Raw genomic sequence first — 22,754 nt, 5'->3', positions numbered from 1 at the left:
AAGTGTTTTTTTTTCTAGCCCGGTCCAATATGTAAATCATATCAATTTTTTGTTTTTTTGCAATTTACTGACACCGTAATAAATTTTAGGAATTTATTTACTCAGTTGTCAAGTTTGACAATGTCATGTTGTCATTGTGATGTTTTAGCAAAAGTCTAAGATGAAAAGAAGGATTGGTAAAATTAAAAGAAATAACAAAGTATTATTTCTGTAAGATCATTCAGGAAAATAAAGAATAATATATTTGGTGTGCGATTTGACAAAAACAAGATTTTTTCAGCTCAAAATGATCCAAATATATTCAATTTTGATCACTGTTCATTACACACATCTTTTACGTCATCTTCGAATAACGCTAACAAAAACTGGTATTTTGTAGAAATACAAAAATACAAAAATATTGGAAAATATTGGAAAAACTATATGTATTATTATTAATAAAAGAGTTTTAAAGAAAAAAAAAAGAATTTTAAAAGGAATTCAGAAAAAAATTAAAAATAGGGTTTTGAGATAATAAACTTTACTTTATCGTTCAGTCACCCAGTACAATTTTGTTTGTGGACCCAATCATCTCTGTTGTTGGGGTCAAGAGCAATGCCGTTTTCGAAATAACACGCCTAACAGATATACTAAAAATATGAGCTTTTTCCAGATTCATTTGAATAATTCGTGTTAAACACTTTTTTACGTATCTACAAAAATGAAACAAAATCCGTACGAAAAGGCTGCGACTTTTCGATACAACAAAAAATTTAATGTAAAAACTACTTTGTTTTCCATTAAAATGTACTCAAATCCTGATCCTCATCCTTGGCCTAAAATATCGAAGACAAAAAAATTCAGATACTGCAAAATTTTAAGCTCCTCTATTTATTTTTCATTCGTCTTTTCTAAATCATAAAAGCATTCTTAGTTAAAAAAAATAATAAAAAAAAGTGTACGCTAATATGAAGAGTATTGAGCACTGCAATTTGTATTATATGCATTTATTATTATGCCTCTAGAAAATAATTAAATATAAACAGCAATGAGTGAGTAACGCACAGAGAAAATTCCTATTCCTATTATATACCCTTGTTGACGAAGACTGTCCAAAAATCAAACGAAACTCAAAAGAAATAATGCAAACTTTCCGAAATCCTCAAAAAATTGCCAAAAATCAATTGCCTTCTTTCATCCTCAGATACGTGCCGCAGCCTCAACCCCAAGAACTATATTACGGAACTTATCAGCCCTACGAGCGTTTCGGCAAACAATTCAACGCGTCTGATCCCTACATGAGACGAGACCTCACGTACCATTACCGTCTGCCTATCTCATTCACCCAAAACCAATTTCAAAAAATAAGGTAAGGTTTGATCCTCTCATTTCGATCGATCCGGCTCAACGAAGTCTCCGGTTAGGTACTCGCATCTGGGTACGCCGTCACGGGCCAAGTGTTGCCAGTACGACCAGTACCAGTTGGCCAAGTCCAGTCCCGGGTCATCTTCGAGCAACAGTTCGGTCGCCAGCAACAACACTTCAAGTTTACAGGACGTGCAGTGCCAAAATAGTTACCAGGGAAAGGATTTCCACTACCAACAGGTAGATAATTACTTTTCGTTGATTGAATTTTTTTTAATGCAATATCGCTAACCGGAATTAACTTCTATGACATCATGTTTTATAAATATGTAGGTGATTCCATTTTTTTTCTCCAGATTTTAAAACTAGTTTTTTTATGCGTATTTTTAAATTTCTGATATTCTGTTCTACGGCACAGTTACATAAAATAGATTTGAGTTCTACAATCATTTAAATTCTTTACACTATTCAATCGACTCCATGTTCGTAAACGTAATTTCAACATGATTCGCTGGTCGTTCTATAAATGTAGATGGTCCTCGAGTTATATAAATTAAAATTCAAAAATACATTAAAAGACATTTTAAAACATTAACCAAAAAAAGTGTCATTTTTCTTTAGTTTGATGATAGATATAAGGATTTATGAGGTAATTTGTTTAAATCGTTTATGGCGACAAATTATTTTATGATTTTTTGGTTAATTATGCACTAAAACGAAGAGAAAAGTTTGCTTTTGTGATAGTTACAATGATAATACCCATTATTGATTTTTTTTAATGAATTTTAATTAATTTTAATACATACAAGAACACTACGCGAACAGAATTTAGTTTTTACATTCACACAGTGCCGCCAGATGGCATTTGAGTGATAAAAAATGGTCAGGTGTTTTGTACAAGTCTAGAAAAAGAAATGTTTTAATTAAGAAGCGACACCAGAACGACCAAAACACCATTGTATTACTACAGAAGAATTTATTGACTTGATAAGAGATTTAAATTTGCCAAAAAATGAAGGAGAGCTTGAAGACTGTTGCTGAAAACAATGGAATTCAATGTCACGGCTCACTGGACTGGACGTGAAATATTCTCAACGTTTTTCAGAAAAGATAGGCTTTGCCTTTTGCAATCACATAAATGGTATGTTCGAAGAAATTGGCTTACCTTGTATTCCTAACGAATGGCGTTATTTAAACTTAAAAGCTCTTTTATTATACAACGGAATTAAGTTCCCATCTCTTCCAATCGATTAAAATTAAAATTATAAAAATTTTAAAATCTAAATCTAAAGATATACAAAGTATCCATGTTATCTGTGCTAATGGAAAAGCAGAACGGATGCGATGCATTTTATTGAATGTAAGAATAGAACTATGTGTCAGAAAACAAAACGTAAAATTTGAACCGATTGTTGAAAAATTGTGTGATGGTTGATGAAGCAATTTGTCAAGAAATTGGATGAAACTTCAGAAGCTTTCGAGTTTAGTCTCTCACAATCTTCGACATACACTCTCCAGTAAAACTTTAAAGATGTTATTAATTATTGTTATAGGGTAAAGCCATTAACAAAAAATGTTCTTACTTGACTGACAAGGCAGGGGTGGGCAAGGTATATTTATTTCTTTCTGATATATTTCTTGAGTGTGTACCATTTGTGGCAGTGTTGCATAATCGTTTTTAATGTACATTTCGAAAAAAATATTTTACGAGAATGTAACAATATCGCGTTAATATCAACAGGTTGTGAAAAATGTGTATGGAACTACCTAAATACAAAAGCAAATTTTCTTATCTCTTCTTTTTTCATCTTATTATGACTTAAAATATCGAAATATAAGTTGAGTTTTGTGTTCGCCCAAGTTATAGGTTCTCTCTGAATGATAATTTATTAATTATTAGTTCTAAATAATACAACACATAAAAAATAGCACATACAAATCACAAGTTAACATTAATACACAAACCTAACCTAAAAAAGTCACTCTTTCGACGACGTTCGATAAAACACGATTGCCACGTGACCGGCGACCTGTTTTAGGAAAAGGGCACGCAGTGCGACAGTCCGGCGACGGCGCAGCCCCAACACGCGTCCCTTCTCGTCCTGTCGAAAGGGAGCTGCGCCCCCCAATCGGCGTGCCGCCACAGCGTATGCGAGGCGACAGCCGTCGAGTACGTGGGGGCTAGCGGGGGGCGTCACGTCTGCACTACGCCACCTCCGCGACTCTCCGAAAGGTGCGAAGGTTGCGTGCAAGCCGCGGCTGCGCAGGCGGCCGCCCAAGCTGCGCAGCGAAGCTTGAGGACTGCCGCGCAGCAGCAGCAACAGCCGACCGCGAATTGGTGAGTATCTTTCCAAGTTAATAGGGCAAACGAAGGAATGTTAAAGCAGTGGAAAATATTTAGCGTAGATTGTGTGAAGGCGTACCACGGCTACATTGCTACATTGGTCCGAAATGGAAATATGACTTTAAGGCATTATCTATTAGTTTTCCAAATGATAATAGTGTTACTTTTCAAATACACTTTCACAGACTACTGTAAATTGCGCAACTTCTGCGTTCTTCCTCCGTCTGTTGTCGTTGAATTGAACTTGCTGACGTTTCGCCAATCATTCAGTTGGCTTCTTCAGATCTAAACTGAAACTGACACGTATTCTAATCTGTACCTTCTTATACCGGGTGATGCATACATACCTACATATATTAGGTGCACTAATATGATTTGAAGTCAAGTTGGACAATCACTTTATCAAGTAAAGGTTGGTTTACAATAAAGACATGCACAATCGGTGTCACACATTCAAACAACCCTCCACTAACAGTTAAACAATATCCTAAGCGATCCAAAAGTTCATTTCTAACATTGATTAGTGGATATTGCCACATTCTAAGGAAAACCTTTTTGTAACTGTAACTTTTCAAGCGATCCCACAGAAAGAGGTCGTTCGGCGAGAGGTCAGGTGATCTGCGTGGTCAAAGGATCGTGGGCCAATAATAATCCATAAAGTATTTGAAAAAAAAACTCTAACCATATGAGAATATGGGCGGGACAACCATCCATCTCCCGATCTTCAAGAGCAATTTCTTCTAGTGCGGGCACAATTTGATTTTGTAATAAGTCCAAATAGGTTTCTTCCGTGACGTTATATTCCATAAAAAATGACCTCAAAAAATCATAACATTTATTTTTTGAGGGTATTGGCTTCAAGCATGAACATGTGCATTTATCAGTGAAACAAATATATTTTGTTAAGTCCCTTTCTTTGATTGCTTTTTCCATCATTTCAAAAAAAAATGCTATTTTTCTTTAGTATTTATAGGGAAAATATTTCAGTTTTTTTGATGTGCACAACACTCGTACTAATCGATTTGTTTTCCTCCACATAATAATACGTTTAATTGTTCAAATCGTAGCAGGAAAATAAACTGACTAGTTCCTGACCAACCAAAACTAACCGTACCATTTCCTTTATTTGCTGATTTGATAATAAGGTTGATAAATTTCGGGTAGGTCGGGCAATATCACCACGTGCTCGCGCTAAGAGGATTCCTTTTTCAGCTCTTGAAACAGTCGCTATTTATATTGATCGAATTCTTTTACGGAAAATTAAAAGTGACCTGCGAAAATTTTAATTAAAATCTCGTTTTCTGTAGGCTTTTGGATTTCGTTTCAAAAATATTTAATTATTCCCTCGCAAAGTGGCTGAATGCGGCCGTTGTAAGCAAGCAAAAGAAGAAGAATTCGCACTAGTTTATAACGAAGAGAAGATAAAAAAGAAAATTCCTTTCCTTTTCTAATGACTTCTTAAAATGTATTCTTATTTTCAGCCTTAATATTTGTAGATGGCTGGACGAAGTTAAGGTATAATTCAAAACAAAATAGTCGAAAAAAAGGGGGTAGAAGGTAGCAGGTAGGAAAATCCTATTTGCAAGACTTCTGGATTCATTTTGCGTCAGTTGTAAAAAATCGAAACCCCCTAAATCTAATGTTCTAAAAATCTCTGACGTCGTAATTCTAAAAGAAGATAAAGGAAATGCTACGGTGGTCATAAACACAAATGAATATCACGAAAAGATTCAACGGATCCTATCGTCAACTTAAAAAAGATCCTATGTCATCTACGGAACTCATCATCATTGGTTCTCCAACATTTTCTCTAGTAAAATATTTAGGTTTTATATTAAAACTCTTTACCAAGAAAACTGACAGTTTCGTACTTAACTCCTTTCATTTCATTGAACAATTGAAAACCACTACATTACATTCACAGGATATTCAGGTTAGTCTCCACTAAAGTCCCTATTCCTGTCCAGATGTATTAAAATCCGAGAATTTGGAGCCAAACCTTCTCATCTGAATTGAAAAAAGTCAGTAACAGCTATGGATTATCCATGATCATCAATCATCTAATGGTCAAGAGTCCCTAGTAGATTTTCTTAGATATTTAAGCTCTATATACTCTATAATAACTTTCACATTAGAGATATTAAGCGTTCCATCACAAAATACACTTCACCACAACCTTCCAAAGACAATGAGTCCAAAAGCAATCCCACATTTTCTACTGTTATCGTTTCTTCCATTCAAACATCATAGATTTACCACTTGTCCAAAAATCTCTCAACATCTTCGATCCGTCAAAGACAAAATTGCGTTTGAGATACCAGGAGTTTACCACGCATAAGCGGCAAAGAATACATTGGAGAGACCCGAAGAAAAATATCATCCAAGCGAAAAAGAACATGAAAGAGCACGAAGTCGGGCATCAAATTTTATTAGGTAGCAAAATTATGGGTTTAAAAAAAATACTTCATCTGAGATGAAGGCCTTGAAACTTCGTTAAATGATGGTATATCACTTAACGTCTTCTATCCTCTGGATCACAGCCATGGACCAAATACTCTACAGCAGTGATTTAGCAGAAATAAAACCAAGTAGCTACGGAGAAGTAAGTGATTATGAGCAAAATTATCCAAAAAGACCATAATTATGGTTAATGTTATCAAAAGGCGTATATACGATATTTAGGATGGATACAACCCTGGGGTACTCCGGATCAATTTTGTTTATTTGTAACATCGATATTTGAAAATGCTACAATTAGTCTTGGCAAGATATTAACATAAAAACTTTAATTAATAATCTATATATAAAATTATTTTTTGCGTACATTTTTACAAAACGCACGTTCACTAACATAACCGTCAGAATTGACAAACGTCAAAATCCAAATCGCTCGAATCCGTGGGAAACGAAATTGACGTGGTAGGGAGTAAAGAAGAAACGGTTTACAGCTTTTGCATAAGCATTTATATGTTCAGGCATGCGTGCAGCATATTTAACATTAAAATTTTTCCTTACTGTCTTAAAATAATTAAACGCGGTTTTCCGTTAGGATGGTAGCGCTAGAACTGACAAACTGCGCGCCAGTTGGAATGTAGCTTTCCCTGCGTTAATTTCCCGTTCATCACTATCACCTGAATCGAAGCGGCATTGAAAATCTCGGCGATAGTCAAATTCTATCTGCTTATCTTATCTAAAGCGAAATCGATCCACCAATGGTCGCGAGCGAATTAAAAAAAAATCGCACTCCAACTGAAATTACTCATTGCAACCGCATACACGGTATCTCGTTCTCACACCCAGATACTTTCGTTTCTTCTAATATTCGCGGCACATTTTCGTTGTAGACGGAAACAAGAATAGTACACACACACACAGACGTAAACACACGCAGATACTTTTCGGTAGTCGCCCGCAGTGAACATGGACTTGCGACAGGTGTAATATACGCGACATTTCTTTCGACAGGCGGTCGGTGTCCTTCGTCGCGAAGAACGAGATGGATTCGGAACCAGAAGATATAAAACTACGCCGACTGTAAGTGAAATCCGCACGGCAGCGAAACGTTCATAAATTCTTCTATCGCGATATGTAGGTTATGTTTGTTATTGGCGCGGCAGCGTGTTCTGTGGTCACCTGGTACAGGGACGGCTTTAGGTAGTTTTGGGGGTACGTTGGGCTGTTATCTAATTTGTAAGCGGGGTCTTTGACGCGTTTGAATAAGAAAGTGGGAAAGGTATGGTCTGTCTCGATCTTCATCGCGCTGGCTTTTGTCGTCAATTATGGAAGCGGCAATAAAACTCGGGTCCGGTAGATGTTAAATGAGAGAACATTAAGGATGGACTCTCAATGTTAATAATATTTTTTTTGTTAATTTAGGTGGGTATTATAACCTTATTAAATGACACTAAGAAAAAACAATGATATTGGATACATACAATAGAATCATAGCGAAGAACATCTATACATAATTACATGCTTAAATCTAATTCTGCTTCACTATCAGAGTCGACATTGAGATTAATTATAATTATTGCATAGAATCGTAAGAATCCTTAATTTTTGTAATGTGCATATTATACAATAATAATACAATTGCTGCCTGTCGATATATAAGGTAAAATACAAAAACAAAATGTAAAAAGTAAAAAAGTGTAAAAAAATAATAGTATTGTGCCTTATGATATGCGGGAATGAAATAAAGCATAATACATTAGGGCATTTTGGTCTAGGCTCTCCCTAATTTTTCTAAGGTCGAATAAGCTGGAAGATAGTTGTCGCTTAAGAGATAAAATGTGATCTTTCGAGTCAAGTCTACTATCAAGTGCAATGCCAAGTAATTTTTTGAGTTTTATCCGTATTCAATTTCAAATAATTATTTTTAAACCAATTGTTCGTATTTGCTCTTCACACTTTCACAAGTTGCGTTTTTTTTGTAACTGAATTCAAACTAAATATCATATTCTAACAAATATTTCGGGATAAACATGCAATGATATGGAACTGTTTTTTAATTTAGGGCTTCAAAAAGCATGTAGCAATAAACTTTTATAATATGCTACTTCCATATTTTCATTTATAGGCCCTACATAACAGTTTTGCATTGCCACTTTTTTCAAAAAATATAATAAAACTACAATAGTATTTTGTATGATTTTTATTTGTATTTATATTTGTACGTAGTGTGTATACTAATTTTAAAATTTTATTTATAATGATTGAAAAGTATCAGATCTTTGCGACCCCCTTTCAGTAGTCTCGCGACCCCCTGGGGGTCGCGACCCACAGTTTAAGAAGCCCTGACCTGGTCTATACGGTGAGTTTGAAAATCACTACACAATTCTCCACTATTAATAATGTATCTCATCGACAACATTGGCGTGTTTGTAAGAGGTGATTAAAATTCCACGCATTTTTCACAGCCTGTTTTGCATCAAACGAAAATTGATTTCGACGATACATTGTTATATTCTCGTAAAATAACTTGAAACGCACAGTAAAAACGATCATTCAACACTGCCATAAATGGTCAACACTCAAGAAATATATCAGAAAGAAAGAAATATACCTGGCCCACCCCTGCCTTGTCACTGAAATAAGGTTAAATTTTTTGTTAATGACTTTAGCCAATACAGGGATGTTCCGATGCCATTAAGGTATCGATACCTACTCATTTCGATAGTACTCAAATCTTAAGGAAACTAACAATGAACGTTGAAGGACAATAATTAAAACAAAATTAAGAAGGAAAAGAAAACTTTTATTATAAAGGTTTGCGTCATGTTAAGCACGTAATTTAAACAAAAAACTCCATGATAACATTGGAATAATAAACCGATGATTACAATAAATAAAATTATTCGTAAGCAATCTCTTGTATGTTGGACAATTTATATTGGCAATGGAAAAAAATGAAGTGCGGACATCTTTCTCGCTTTTGGCTCGGGCTCAGTCGAGTGAAGTCGGACGGGTTCGGCTTGGCTGGCGCGAGACACGCGTCACCATAGATCAGATAGAGATTATGTTTGTCTGATGCGTTCGGTTTTTTTTTTAATGGTGAGGCTGATTCGATTTGATACCAAGTACTTTTGTACTCGTATTTACTAGTATCGGAATATCCCTAACCCAATAGAAATAAGTAATAACATTGTTAAGGTTTTATTGGACAGGGTCCGTAGAAAGCCAACACGATGAAGATTGAGACTGTTTTTTTTCTAAAGACGTCTAGAAAACTTAAGCCGCTAAGAGTGATACAAGTTCGACCGACCAAGATGGATATAGAGACAAATAAATTTAGAAAACTTGTAAACAAAAAATTGTTTCTTTCTTCTGGTAAACACAGAGAGTGACCGAAATACAACATTTTATCGTCCTTAATTTAAATTTAATGAATGTACAGGGAAAAAGAATGTTTAAGTATTTTTTGGTGACTCGCATTCATATGAAAACTTAGAGAAAAAAATTGTTTTTTTCATTTATAATAATCGCCATTGGGCATTCAAAATTATATGTTTTCTTAAAAAAGTTGGTTTTCAGTTGTTTTCATAAATATATATAATATGAACAGGTGGAGTCTGTAGAATAAATAAGACAAGAACTCAAGTAAATGTTATACAGTGCGTTCTATTGAGGAAATAATATTTTATCCTATATTATCACGAGAATTAATTCCATAGAGTATGCATAAGTAATGGTATATGGCAAAATAGAATATTCTTTAGGTAAAAATATTACGACTTAACGAAACTTACTTTAGTACAAAAGTTGATATTAACCGAGATACAGAGTGTCAAAGTTGCAAAATTATTTTTGATTTTTTAAAATAATTCCTGAAATAATAGAGCTTTTTGCACCAATTTTGGAAAATTTTGGGGCAAATTGTAGAGGGCGCTACGTACAGTGCTTTTCTTGCATTTGATACTTCTTAACTTTTTTTGCACTTTAGTGTATGCAGATTTTTAATAAGGATAAACATTTTTCAGTACATCATTACGTAATATTTAAAAAATCGTTATTCTTATAATAATAACCTAGATAATGCATGAATGCATGAACTAATATGGTAGTACCTGCAGACCTTAACAGAGTTCTTATTATTATTTATTTTGAGACTGTGAGGTCAATGAAAACAATTTTATGGAAATACAAATTGAATTTTAAACTGGAGTAATATACAACAACTATTCAGAAAAAAAAAACTATTCGGGAATAAATGTTGAAAATGATTTCCATAGTTGCATTTACAGACACATTTATTGAAAGACTTCTGAAAACAAATTATGTCTTGGCATTATCGAAAATCCAACGTAAAACTTTTCAAAAGCACCCAAGATACCTACAAACAGCAAAGAAATTCACCATAGTCCAAATGCCTTCAGCGCGTTTGTTATTCAAAGCCTACTTTGAAAAATTTTGCACGTATTTTATAGTGTCCGTTTTCGCCAGAGCCTACTTTGCATTATTTCACTGTCTTAAGCCTAATTAAGGTCAACGAAAATTTCAATTTCTCGAAATTTAAACGGTATGCCTTTTTTGTGTAAAAAAGGTGTAATACGTGATATCTTTATTAAAGATCCGAATACATTAAGGTGCAAAAAGTTAGGAAGTATCAACTGCGCGATAATTATTGACGAAAATGGATTTTCCATGTCAAAAAAACTCGATTTTCCAAAATTAAAAAAAATGAAAGGGTAAAGTTGCAACCTTAATACCCTGTTAATATTAACTTTTCTGACTAAGGCAAGTTTCTTTAAATCCTAAAGAATCTCCTATTTCAAAACTGTACCCTTACTTATGGGACACTCTGTATAATTAATTGTTTAATTAAATTATTCAAAAGAAAATTAACGATGAATTTTAAAAAAATGGTCGATCGATTGTGTCGCGTCCCGTTTGACCTTGAAATCGTAATATTGCGATGTTATCACTTGCGGTTCCAGCAGAGAAATCCCAAGAAACCGGACAACAAATTATCGCCAAGGTCGGTTAATTTCGCTAATTTATTTTCAATATATCGGACGGCACAAGGAAGTGGGAACAGTCTTTGACGGTTTGACGTGACGATTTGCAATTTTTTGGTCTGACTATGACATAGACACAGACCAACAGAGAATTTGTGATTTGGCATTTTTCATATTTTTGTATTTATAGAGAACAAACTAATAAAAAATAGGTTCAGAGTGGTCAAGAAATTTAGACGTTGAATTAGACCCCCGCTTAAAAAACAATTCTACGCTTTAATGAAAGTGAACATTGGTGATGAAGACAAACCTTGGGCACCACATATCGATTGTGGGGTATGTTAAGAAAGTTTAAGATATTGGAATATTGGAAACAGGCGAGCTCTATCTTTTGGAACGTCAATGGTATGGAGAGAGCCAACAAATCACCATGATGACTGTTACTTCTTGAATTTGAAAAACATGGCCCAGATGTGTCAATACCTGAGAACCCAGCCAATTCAGAGGAAGATACCAACAGTTTTAATGATGTAGTTAGTTAGTTTCACAATCAGAACTTAATGACAGAAAAAATCATTACTGGGACAAGACGATAACACCTCATATTTCAGGAAGCACGAAACAATTAATAGGGTATTTTAAACAAAGGAGTTCGCTTGTGTATTCCACCAAAATTCCCAATCTGTAGTCGGTAATATTTGCGATGGCATAGGTAAAGTCTGTTCATAGATATAAGAAAATGACTAACTGATACGAATTAAGGAAAGACCCGGGCAAGCTGTAAAAATGAAATATGGCCGAACAGGTCCGTACTTTGCTTAGAATTTAATTATTTGGGGTTTTGTTAGGAAAGATACTAAACAATATGAATTTATTTATGTATGTATTTATGTTTAAATCTAAAATAAAATTACAAATTATTTTTATTACCTACTTAAATTACTTAAAATTATTCACATAATATATCAGTATCACTATCGCTATCATCGCCTGTTCTAATTATTATTTGTTCTATATTATTTGCAATATGAATATACGATTGTTCTGCTTTTTCTATATGTTCAACAGAATTTGCCCAACTTCATGAAGGGATGTTAAAAAGAAGAAATTATCAATTAGCTGCGCAGTAAGCGAATTAATTAACCTCTAAAGTGAGAGTTAAAAATTGTCAAAAATTACAAAGTAAACTTTGCCTCCTTGCGGCAAGGCACAATGATACTGCAGTAGTATCTGTTTGGAAGACAGCTCTCCAGATAGTTAACAGACAATTGCATCAGTTGTATAGCACATAGAGAACATAAAATAAGAGAAACCTTAAAGCTGTTCTTTTGCACAATGGAAATATTTTGGCTTCTGTACCTGTTGCCCTTTCAATGTAAATGAAAATGTAAATGCTCCGAAAATTTCGAAATAGTAGAAAAACACAGCAACATTGGGTGAAAAAGAACTGGCGAAAAAGGGCTAAATTTGGGGAAATGGGATGCAATATGAATAAAAAAACTACACTATTTGCACTCACATCAGGACTATTTGGCCGACCATCTTGGTGAGAGGTTCCACCAACATTTATAGGAAATGGAACGCAGATATCAAGGTCCATGGGACGTTGCAATGATCGTCATTGAAAATGGACAAACTAGCCGTGGAATCTACAATAAAATCCACTAATCTTCCAAAAATAAATAGACTTAACTATTGTTTATTTAATTTGTTTTTTTTTTAATCGGTTTTTGTTATTGTCCTAATAAAAACAATATTTTTCCTTTTTTTATTTAATTTTGAAAATTACATCTAGGCGGCTGCGGTCGAAATATTTTGGCTTCTGTACCTGTTGCCCTTTCAATGTAAATGAAAATGTAAATGCTCCGAAAATTTCGATCTTTTACTATGATTTGCGGTGATTTAAAAATTACGGGACTTCTGCCAGTCAGGATATACGAAGTACCGTTGTTGTTAGTTGAGTGGAACAGTAGAAAAATACAGCAACATTGGGTGAAAAAGAACTGGCGAAAAAGGGCTAAATTTGGGGAAATGGGATGCAATATGAATAAAAAAACTACACTATTTGCACTCACATCAGGACTATTTGGCCGACCATCTTGGTGAGAGGTTCCACCAACATTTATAGGAAATGGAACGCAGATATCAAGGTCCATGGGACGTTGCAATGATCGTCATTGAAAATGGACAAACTAGCCGTGGAATCTACAATAAAATCCACTAATCTTCCAAAAATAAATAGACTTAACTATTGTTTATTTAATTTGTTTTTTTTTTAATCGGTTTTTGTTATTGTCCTAATAAAAACAATATTTTTCCTTTTTTTATTTAATTTTGAAAATTACATCTAGGCGGCTGCGGTCGCAATAATTTACGTTATCCCGTTTAATTAACACGTGCTGCCGCGTAAATTAGGCAAATGATGGAATAAGCTCGTCTCGATAGCAGAACACGTCTCGTCATCTATATCAGGTAGATCTAACGTCCCTCCCCGGAGATTACACAATCGCGTTCACGTTTGAGATGTTCGGCACTCATGTCCATCAGGATACGACTTTCCCAAACGTTCCGCCATTTTATTTATCCGAATTACAATAATGTGATCTCGGTCTTAGGGGGCCGCCATTGCTTTTGGTTAGTTGGACCACCGTTGGTACCGAAATGACGGTCGAAAAGAAAACATTTTTTTTGTCTGTTTGTCCGTTCTCTGTCCCGGACGTTCTCGGGGGAGAAAGATATTTTGTAAAAATTAAAAATCGTTTACGTACTTGCAAAAATTGTGGAACTGATAGATCCACACCTTCATTCTTTATAATTTTCAAAAATGTACAGGGTGTGCCCAGTATTAGCAGAAAACTGAAAATGTTGGTTCCCCTTGTAAGGATAAATACCATAACTAGATGGCTGTGTTTGAGTTGTATACTATATTCAAAAATGTAGTATGTGTCTCAAATTTGCAGCTATCGACTTCAAATTTTTCAAAATTATTACTGGGACAAGAAAGAATATTAAACACAGGTAAGTATAAACACAATTTTACCTGAATTTGAATTCCGAAACTTTAGGTAATAATCTTGTTGCATTGTATGTTAATGACTACCATTGGATAATCGCATTCAAAAGCGATTATTCATTTTCTGATATCTATGAACAGACCATACAAAAACTCGACAAAAACCGACGCAGGATTAATCCAGAAGTTTTGTAAATAGTATTACACTAGCCTGTGGAAATTTCTTTGAAAAATCAATAGGCTGGTTTGAACAAAGTGAACCTTGTGAAACTTTGAACAGACTACAATTCTGAGGACTGGAGGCCAAGAGAAGCCTTAAAGCTGTCCTCAGTGTGTCCTCGGGTGATTCAATAAAAATTTCCACATTACAATCTGAAATATTTTTGAAACACCACTGTATTTGTTTATTATCATATGAGATTTTTAACCTCAAAACATAAACAAAATTAGTCATGGAGCAATATACGACTGAACAACGTGCAAAAATTGTGCAAGCCTATTATGAAAATGGTCGATCAAGAAAAAATGCATTTCGGGCTCTACGGCGCGCAAAGTCGACCTTCTGAGAGGACAATTTGGAATGTGGTTAAAAATTTTGAGCACACTGGATCTGTAACTAACCTCAAAGTGCCTCAACGTGATTGTGCAGGTCGGTCAGATCAAAATATTGCCATTGTTCGCGAAAGTGTAGCATCGATTCGTCATCGATCGCAGCAAGTGGGCCTTACGTATTCAACCACGCAGCGAATTTTAACAAAAGACTTGCATCTACACCCATATAAAGTCCAAATAACTCAGGAGTTGAAACCTAGAGATCATCAACAGAGCCGCGTGTTTGCATAATGGATACGAGAATAAGGGGTTCGTTTTTCAACGAAAATCATCTTTGGCGATGAGGCACGTTTTCGCGTTGGTGGCTTTGTAAACAAACACAATGGGATTATATTTGGGGATTAGAAAATCCAAGAGAGATTGTTCAAAAAGCAATGCATCCTCAAAAAGTGACGGAGCAATAATTGGCACTCTTTTTTCCGAGGATAATGCGGAGAACGCTGTTAAGGTTAATGGTGTTCGCTATCGAAACATGATATCTGTTTTTTTCTGGGACCTGTTGGAAGGTATGGACATTGAAGAATTGTGGTTCCAACAGGATGGAGCCACTTGTCACACATCCAGAGAAACGATGCAATTGCTGCGGGGCAAGTTTCCTGGTCGGATTATCTCACGTAACGGCGATGTCAATTGGCCGCCGCGATCATGTGATCTTACTCCCCTAGATTTTTTTTTGGGGTATCTAAAAAGCAGAGTGTATAGAAATAAAAATAAAAAAGAAATAAAACTTTTAAACACTACTCACAAAATATAAATTTCAATGCGATGATCGGTTGCGAACAAAGAGTTGTTACAGACAACAGCATTGCTGAATTCCGTAGCTATTTCGTGAAGGAAACCATACCTCTTTTGGAATACACAAACATCGACAACCTGTTCAACATATTCTGGGATGATGTACTATGGTGGTTTGAGGTATCACATCCTAAAAGAACAATTCAGCAAAAAGCACAAAACTTAAAAGATCTATACCATTTTCCGAAAAACTCAAAAACCAAATGAGTGAATTAAAAGAGTTAAACCGGAGACGCAAAATGAAGTTAATGATGAAGCTGTGGAAAAAAACTACAGAATTATGAAAAACCTAGTAGACAGACAGGTCGCCGATGAAAAAAAGGCTTTCTTCTCCAACTTAATAAGTCTTTCTAACAACAAAAGTAAAAAATGTGGCAACTTGTCAACGAGAAGCTGGGTAAGGAAAAAACTCAACGCCGTATACGAATAAATGTTAATAATGTCAATGTAATTAATGATAACATAATAGCAAATGAATTCGGACAATTTTTTGCCACTCACGTGCAGTCGAAGACCGATACTATGTTCACTAAAGATGAAACTGGCACTCTTCCAACCACCAAGGCAAAGAGTATGTTTTTCATGCCCTACACCGAGAGAGAGGTACTAACCTTAATTCAATCACTCAAAAACAAGCGATCTATTGGAATCGATGAAATACCTATACAACTCATAAAAACCTGTGGAGATGTTTTAGCTCCATATTTAACTACTATTATCAATACGTCCGTTCTCTGCCCTGCGGCATTGAAAAAATTAAAAATGATTCCTGTATTCAAAAAGGGAGACTCTAAGCTAATAGAGAATTATAGGCCTATAACAATCGCAGGTTAGTTCTCTAAAGTACTCGAAAAGGCAATGTACGACAGAATGACACGTTTTTTGGAGCAAGAAAACATTATATCCAATGCGCAACATGGTTTCCGTGTTGGTTACTCAACGGAAACGGGAATTAATGACCTTGTCCAGTATGTCTACGACAAACTCGACTGAGTTCCTCAATAGCAACTGCCGCGTTTTTATGTACGCGGATGACACATCCATCTTGTGTGTTGTGGCACAGTTTGTTGATTTTTGGAAACAGAACCATTTGATTATAAATTTGGGAAAAACAGTTGCGATGCGAATTCACTGGTCAGTATGTTAAACCTCTGACTAACCTAGCGTTCAGCTTTGCGGGTTCACGCGTGGAATTAAACCACACATCAAAGTTTCTCGGATCTTACACCGATGCCTTCCTAAAGTGGGACTACGACATAGATAGTGTTTGTAATACACTGAACAAAACGTTTTTCGCAATGTTAACAATCAGAGATTCTTTCTTTGAAAGATCCTTGTTGACTTTCTATTACGCCTCAGCATACTCGTCTATTTCATATAATATCGTAAACTGGGGACAAGCGAGTGATGCGGAGAGGGTTGTTCATTCAGCAAAAAAGGATACTTAGGTTAATTTTCAAACTGCCCCCGAGGCTATCCTGCAAAGATATATTTATAAGGTATAAAATACAGTGTCTTGTATATATTTATTTAAATTATTCATCATCGTTCATAAAAATAAAGGCTCTCACAAGAAACACACGGATGTCCACGGTTATAACCTTCTAAAGCCAAGACGGAACCACATGTTTTACAAAAAGTCGCTAAATTACGCAGGACCTTATTACTATAATTTGTTTCCTACAAGCATAAAAGCATTATCTACAAGACAATTTAAAAAGTGCATCAGAGAACTTCTGTCAAGCAATGCTTTCTACGACCTGAAAGAATTTGAAACATATATTTTGTATATTTTTATATTCTTCCGAGTTTTTTTTTTATTATTTTAATGTGGAAACCCCTATTGAATCACCCTTTAGTTATTATATTATATTTTTCCTTTTTATTTTTAAACTCCTTTATAGTTTGGGGGCGGCGTTTTTCAAACCGCGCTCGTTTTCAGGCGGGCGTCTCCGCCCCAACCGCTCCAGCAGGCTTCGAATCGTCCGCCACCCGAACCAACCCAACCCACGACTCAGCCGCAACAGCTAGTCACGCCCCACCACTCTCCACCTCCGACGGCATCCCAGCAACCTACAGCTTCCACCCGAGTACCTACGGAACAGCCGAACGATGACGCTTCGCCGAGACAAAGACAAGCGCCCCAGGCGTCTTCGTCGCCCCCCAGGGGAAGCGCCGCCGTCCAGAGAGCGATTTCGATGCCGACGTCGTCCGTCGCCGCCGTCGAAACGACTTCGCAGGCTCAGCCGAAACGCGTGAACTACAGCCAATCCGAACGGATACCCAACAGGTGAGATAGCCCACCAAATTGTCCGCCAGAACGAATTCCACTACTTTATCCCGTCGCAGGACACGACCGCCTTTAAATCGATCGACCAGCAGGAAGGAAATGATCAAGAACTACATCAAAAAGGAAACGGCCAACTTCTTCGGCGTGGACGAGGAGAACGAGAACGAAGAGCAACTCAGGTGGTTGGATCGCAGGAAACGAATGGCGTGGAGGTAACGCGCTTATACACAAATGGATTCTCGAATCGTAATTTTGGTCATAAGTAAGCATTTTTCCAAGGCGAACAATCTAGTGGGCCTAGAAAAATAAATGCATAAACAAAAGTCGCTGTCAGTCGGAAGTTTGACGTCAAGGTGTTTGAAACTTGAAGAAAATTGTATTTTTTAAGAAATTTTTTTGTATGATTTTATACTGTTTTGTAGAAAGTAGTTACATTGCCTACAGTTTGTGTTCATAGAGATTAATTAGAGAAAGGTAAGTAAAATTTAAAAACGTTTTCTTCTAACATTAAAATATTTGAAAAACTTTCGCCCCAATTCGCAATAAAATTATGAATTTTTTTACACATACCTACTTATAACTATTATAGAAACGAATTTTTTTTCGTTTTATTGAAAAGGTACTAAGCTAAACAAAGTCTATTGGGTGAAGTTTTCCTAGGGTTAAGCATTTCTAGATATACAGAATGTTTGCAAATTAAAGATAGATGTTGTGAAAACTGGAAAACTCTTGTCTGAGTAAAATCGGGATTAAAGCTGTTCATGAGACTAGAAATAGAAAGCCTAATAAGAAACAATATATTTTCCATTTTCTAACTAAATTCTTTTGCTACAGAGTAGTCCAGAGCAAGTCAAAACATGAATCTTAAAAGAATAGATGTGTTTAATTTCTGGATTGATAAAAACGGTAATTATAAAGATAAAAATCTCCAAGTAGGCCGCGAAATCTTAAATATGATGAATACCAAAAGCCAGAAGTGTGAAATTTGCGACCAGCTATCCAAAAGGTGGAAAAAAAAGTAATCGTACGAAGAGCAGGTTTTTAAAACAAAACACTAAATGGTTAAATAGTACTGTTCTTCTATTCCCGCAAATGGATAACATGCAAACGCGAACAGACTCGCTGGGAAGACCCGGGAAGAAACATTAAGGAATTAGCAAAAAGTTTAGAGCAAACTCAGTTAATTGGGGCGCCAATGCTAAGTTTAAAAGTCAAAGTCAAATTGCTTAAAGAGAGTCAATTGGTATATACAGAAATCAAAGCCAATTCTACCATACGTACGTGAAGAAGCACTTAGCTGTGACTTAAATGTGACTATTTAACCATCAGAATAGAATGAAAAGAAAGCAACTTTGATGTTTATCCTTCATACAAAAAAATTTTGCAGACAAAATTATACTGTTATCGATTTCCCGATAACATTTTGGTAACAGAGTTATCTGCAAAAATTAAGTTACAAGGGCTTTTGGACCATACTGTTTCCAGAATTGTTTTATCTCAGTCAGAAGTTTTCGAAAATACATCTGGACCTCTTGAGTTAATTTCAATCACAAAATGGGGATGCGCAAAGGTCGTAGTGAATACAAGCTGAAAATGCTTCAGATTCAAATATTTTTTAACTTCACTTGTACCTTTGCAATTATTTTCTTACTCAAAAATCGATCAAAAAATAATTTATTGGCAGAACCCTAGACCATCGTCAACGAGGTATTGTAGGCCAGTTCACTTTTATTTTCAGAAAGAAATTACTGCTTTCACATTACAAGAAGCAGCCTCTGTAAAAAAGAAATTGATGAACTAAAACCTACACCTAAAATATACAAAATGTTAAAACTAGACCAATTAACAACAAGGCCCTCGATTGTGGATTATCGACTCTCCATGCGTGGATACCATTCGTGGAATATTTTTTACATGTGGCTTACAGATTGGATATCAAAAAATGGCAAGTTAGATCACAAGAGGGAAAGGACAGTGTAAAAGAGGGAAAGAAAAATATTCAGCTTACATTTAGAATCGAAATGGGTTTGATTATCGATAAAGTAAAAGCAAGTGGGAGTGGAACAAGCAATGATGACAATACCAGTAGAAGATTTATTACAATATTACAGTAGTCATTTTCTACTGTAAAATCAAACAAAAGAATATTTTAGCGTTACAATCGCAAATCCTGCATCCACTGGCACTAAGAAATGAGCTTCAAATATGCGTATTCGAAAAAAGTCTGTAAAAGAGTGAATCGATAAAAAAAATAACTAAATTGACTTCCTTTTCGGTTCCGAATCATAGAATTGTATGTTACAAGCGATAACCTAACTTTTCAGCTTGGATACATCAACCCAGGGGCGAGTCATTTAGTTAATTTTCTATGGTCCTACCATTTTTCGCAAATTCTTAGGCCACACGCATGTCTTAACGCTCATTCCTAAAATACTCACACATGCAAATATGAAATAAACCTTCCAGTCTTTTCTTCCACCCTGTATAATTTTTTGATGGTGTTTCATTCTAAATTCTAAAGTTTATTTTTAGCAAACAACATTTTTTATCTTTTCGACCAAAATTGTTATTCCGGGGCCCGCTGTGGGACAGGAGGAAAAAAAAATCGGCCCGACATAACTTCGAAATTAAAACTTCGCAGGACCATGGGACCGTTAAAGGACGAATTCTGCAAGCCCAGTTACCGTCCGCGGTCTCAGCATGCACGCGCCGCCTCTGACGTCACCGATCAGGCCGCAACGACTTCCAGAGCACCGCCACCTCGCATGCCAGGTCGCCCCGACGTTCTTCCGTTGGGTACGGGCGACGGAGACGCTGCCGACGGTTTCGAGAGGGCGGCAGGGGCGCCGCAAACGATCGGTCTGCGCAGAAAGGACTCGGTAGCGAGAATGACGTGGAACGGACTCAGCTACATGGTCACCGTAAGTCTTCGACCTCCGTCGAACCCGCACACGGCCTCTATCGGTGTATAGAAAAACATTTCGGGATGGCCTTTTAAGTTTTTGCAACGTGTTTGATTGCTTTTCGAAATATTCGCCCGTTAACAAGTGCAGGCTAATGTCAGTTCCGAGGCTACGGGGCTTCTATGGTAGACAACAGGGTGAGGTTGTCCCGCTAGGACGTCCAACATTGGTGCGCTCTATTAAAGGTTCTAGTAAAGATTACCAGATAGCAAATATCAGATAGATGTTGTTTGGTCGATACATATTTAGGGATTCCCAACTTTTCTCGTCTCATTGTGTCTTTTCTATGTTACTATTTACAAATCTTCTGCGTCCCCCCTTGCTGACGTTTCGCCAATCATCCTGTTGGTTTCTTCAGAGTTTAACTGAAACAGGCAAGTTCAGTTCATCGACAACTGACGCAGGGGCATTTTCTAGCGTCTTATTAGCTTCTCGCATTATTTCTTCTATTTTAATCACATGTTCGACGCACTTACTCCATTTTTCACAATCCTTGGTCTTTATTCCCTCTGACCTGTGGAAGTTTCTTTGAAAAATAATTCTTATGTTCTTCAACCCTAACACTTAAAGGTGTTCTTCTACTCCCGTCTGTAAAATATCTAATTACCCATCGATCTAGCGTGCGGGAAGCGTCACTTTACCACGTCAGTTTCGTTTCCCATAATTCCCAATCACTTCGGCCATTTCCGGGATTTTACCGCACGGATTTGGGAGCAATCGGATGTTTTCGGAGATATTTCTCACGCCTTGAATTTTGACGGTGAAATTCTGAATTGGGAACTTGGAATAATGTTTTATTAACAAATGTAGATAGGTCTGCATCAGCACATCGGACTCAGTATATGTTATGCTCAATCATAGGCAAATTATAACAGAGAAAATCAAATTTTCCGGATTACAAGTGGATTCGCTGTCTTATGAGCTGTTCTTCTGGAGCTCCTCTACGATAACGTACATAACGTACAAATTTTTAGTCAAATTCTGAGCGGGGAACTTGGAAATGCAGATAGGTCTGCATAATTACATTGGGATTACAAGTGGATTCACTGTCTTATGGGCTGTTCTTCTGCAGATCATCTGTCATAACGTACAAGTTTTTAGGCAAATTCTGAGTGGAGAAGTTGGAATAATCTTTTCTTAGCAAATGCAGATAGGTCTGCATCAGCACATCTGACTCAGTAAATGTTATGCTCAATCATAGGCAAACTATAACAGCTATAGGGAAAATCAAATTTTTGGGATTATAAATGGTCTGTTCTTCTGGAGCTCCTCTACCATACTTTAGCCATACTACCTCCTTTATATTTCTTGTCGTCGGTCATGGTTGTAAAGAAAAATATCAACACTTGTTTGCAATCAACCAGAACCTTCATTCAGAAGATATGCTTGCTAGAAGTTCAACACCATTCGTACGTCTGCTTTTTTTAAAAAAGGGCCCCTACTATATGGCAATAAAAGCATTTAGAATGAGAGAAGAGTATATTTATAAATGGCTCCTTGACAAATGGTTCTATAATTTTAATTTTGTGATGTAAGTGTTTGCAAAGTTCCATTTTAATTGTATTTTAAACATAATCTTGTGTTGCTTGTTTCCAAGTATTCAATTCACCCTTTGTGACATTGCTGATGACATAATGATTTGGTTGGCAACAAAGTATTATTATTATTGCGTCGCTTTCAGACCTTGACACGCCACCGCCAACGGACCACGCCCACATCGTCGTGGTCCCGGAGCTACCCTTCCGAAATACCCCCTGTTGCCGCTCGTGACGTGGTCAGCACCCCGGACGAGGAGCGAGCGTTTTTCGAGAAACCCCCGGCAGACATGGGCGGCGCCGACGCGGTAGACAGAGGCGCGAGGTTGAGGATAGACGATGGCATCGTCGCCGACCACGTCCACAGAAGGTAAACCTTTGGAGGCGGTGGGCGTGGCTCA

General features: G+C 36.4%; 1 protein-coding gene across 3 annotated transcripts in view; it reads left to right on the top strand.

Annotated features, from left to right (window-relative positions):
* The window catches only part of LOC132699125 (inactive rhomboid protein 1), a 51,667-nt gene that overhangs the window by 17,095 nt on the left and 11,818 nt on the right, over positions 1-22,754 (top strand). For 2 of the 3 annotated variants that reach the window (XM_060665644.1, XM_060665643.1), the window contains exons 9-15: positions 1,184-1,348; positions 1,404-1,584; positions 3,384-3,682; positions 17,508-17,855; positions 17,915-18,067; positions 20,497-20,776; positions 22,500-22,723. In XM_060665644.1, coding sequence (XP_060521627.1) covers positions 1,184-1,348; positions 1,404-1,584; positions 3,384-3,682; positions 17,508-17,855; positions 17,915-18,067; positions 20,497-20,776; positions 22,500-22,723 — 1,650 coding nt within the window. The remainder of the gene's footprint in view (positions 1-1,183; positions 1,349-1,403; positions 1,585-3,383; positions 3,683-17,507; positions 17,856-17,914; positions 18,068-20,496; positions 20,777-22,499; positions 22,724-22,754) is intronic. The other variant, XM_060665645.1, reaches the window with a different exon arrangement.

This window comes from Cylas formicarius, unplaced genomic scaffold, assembly GCF_029955315.1.
Source record: "Cylas formicarius isolate icCylForm1 unplaced genomic scaffold, icCylForm1.1 PGA_scaffold_3__17_contigs__length_32017465, whole genome shotgun sequence".
NCBI classification, from domain to species: domain Eukaryota; kingdom Metazoa; phylum Arthropoda; class Insecta; order Coleoptera; family Brentidae; genus Cylas; species Cylas formicarius.
The sequence above is the reverse complement of the archived record's forward strand: the minus strand, read 5'-3'. Positions and strand labels throughout refer to the sequence as shown.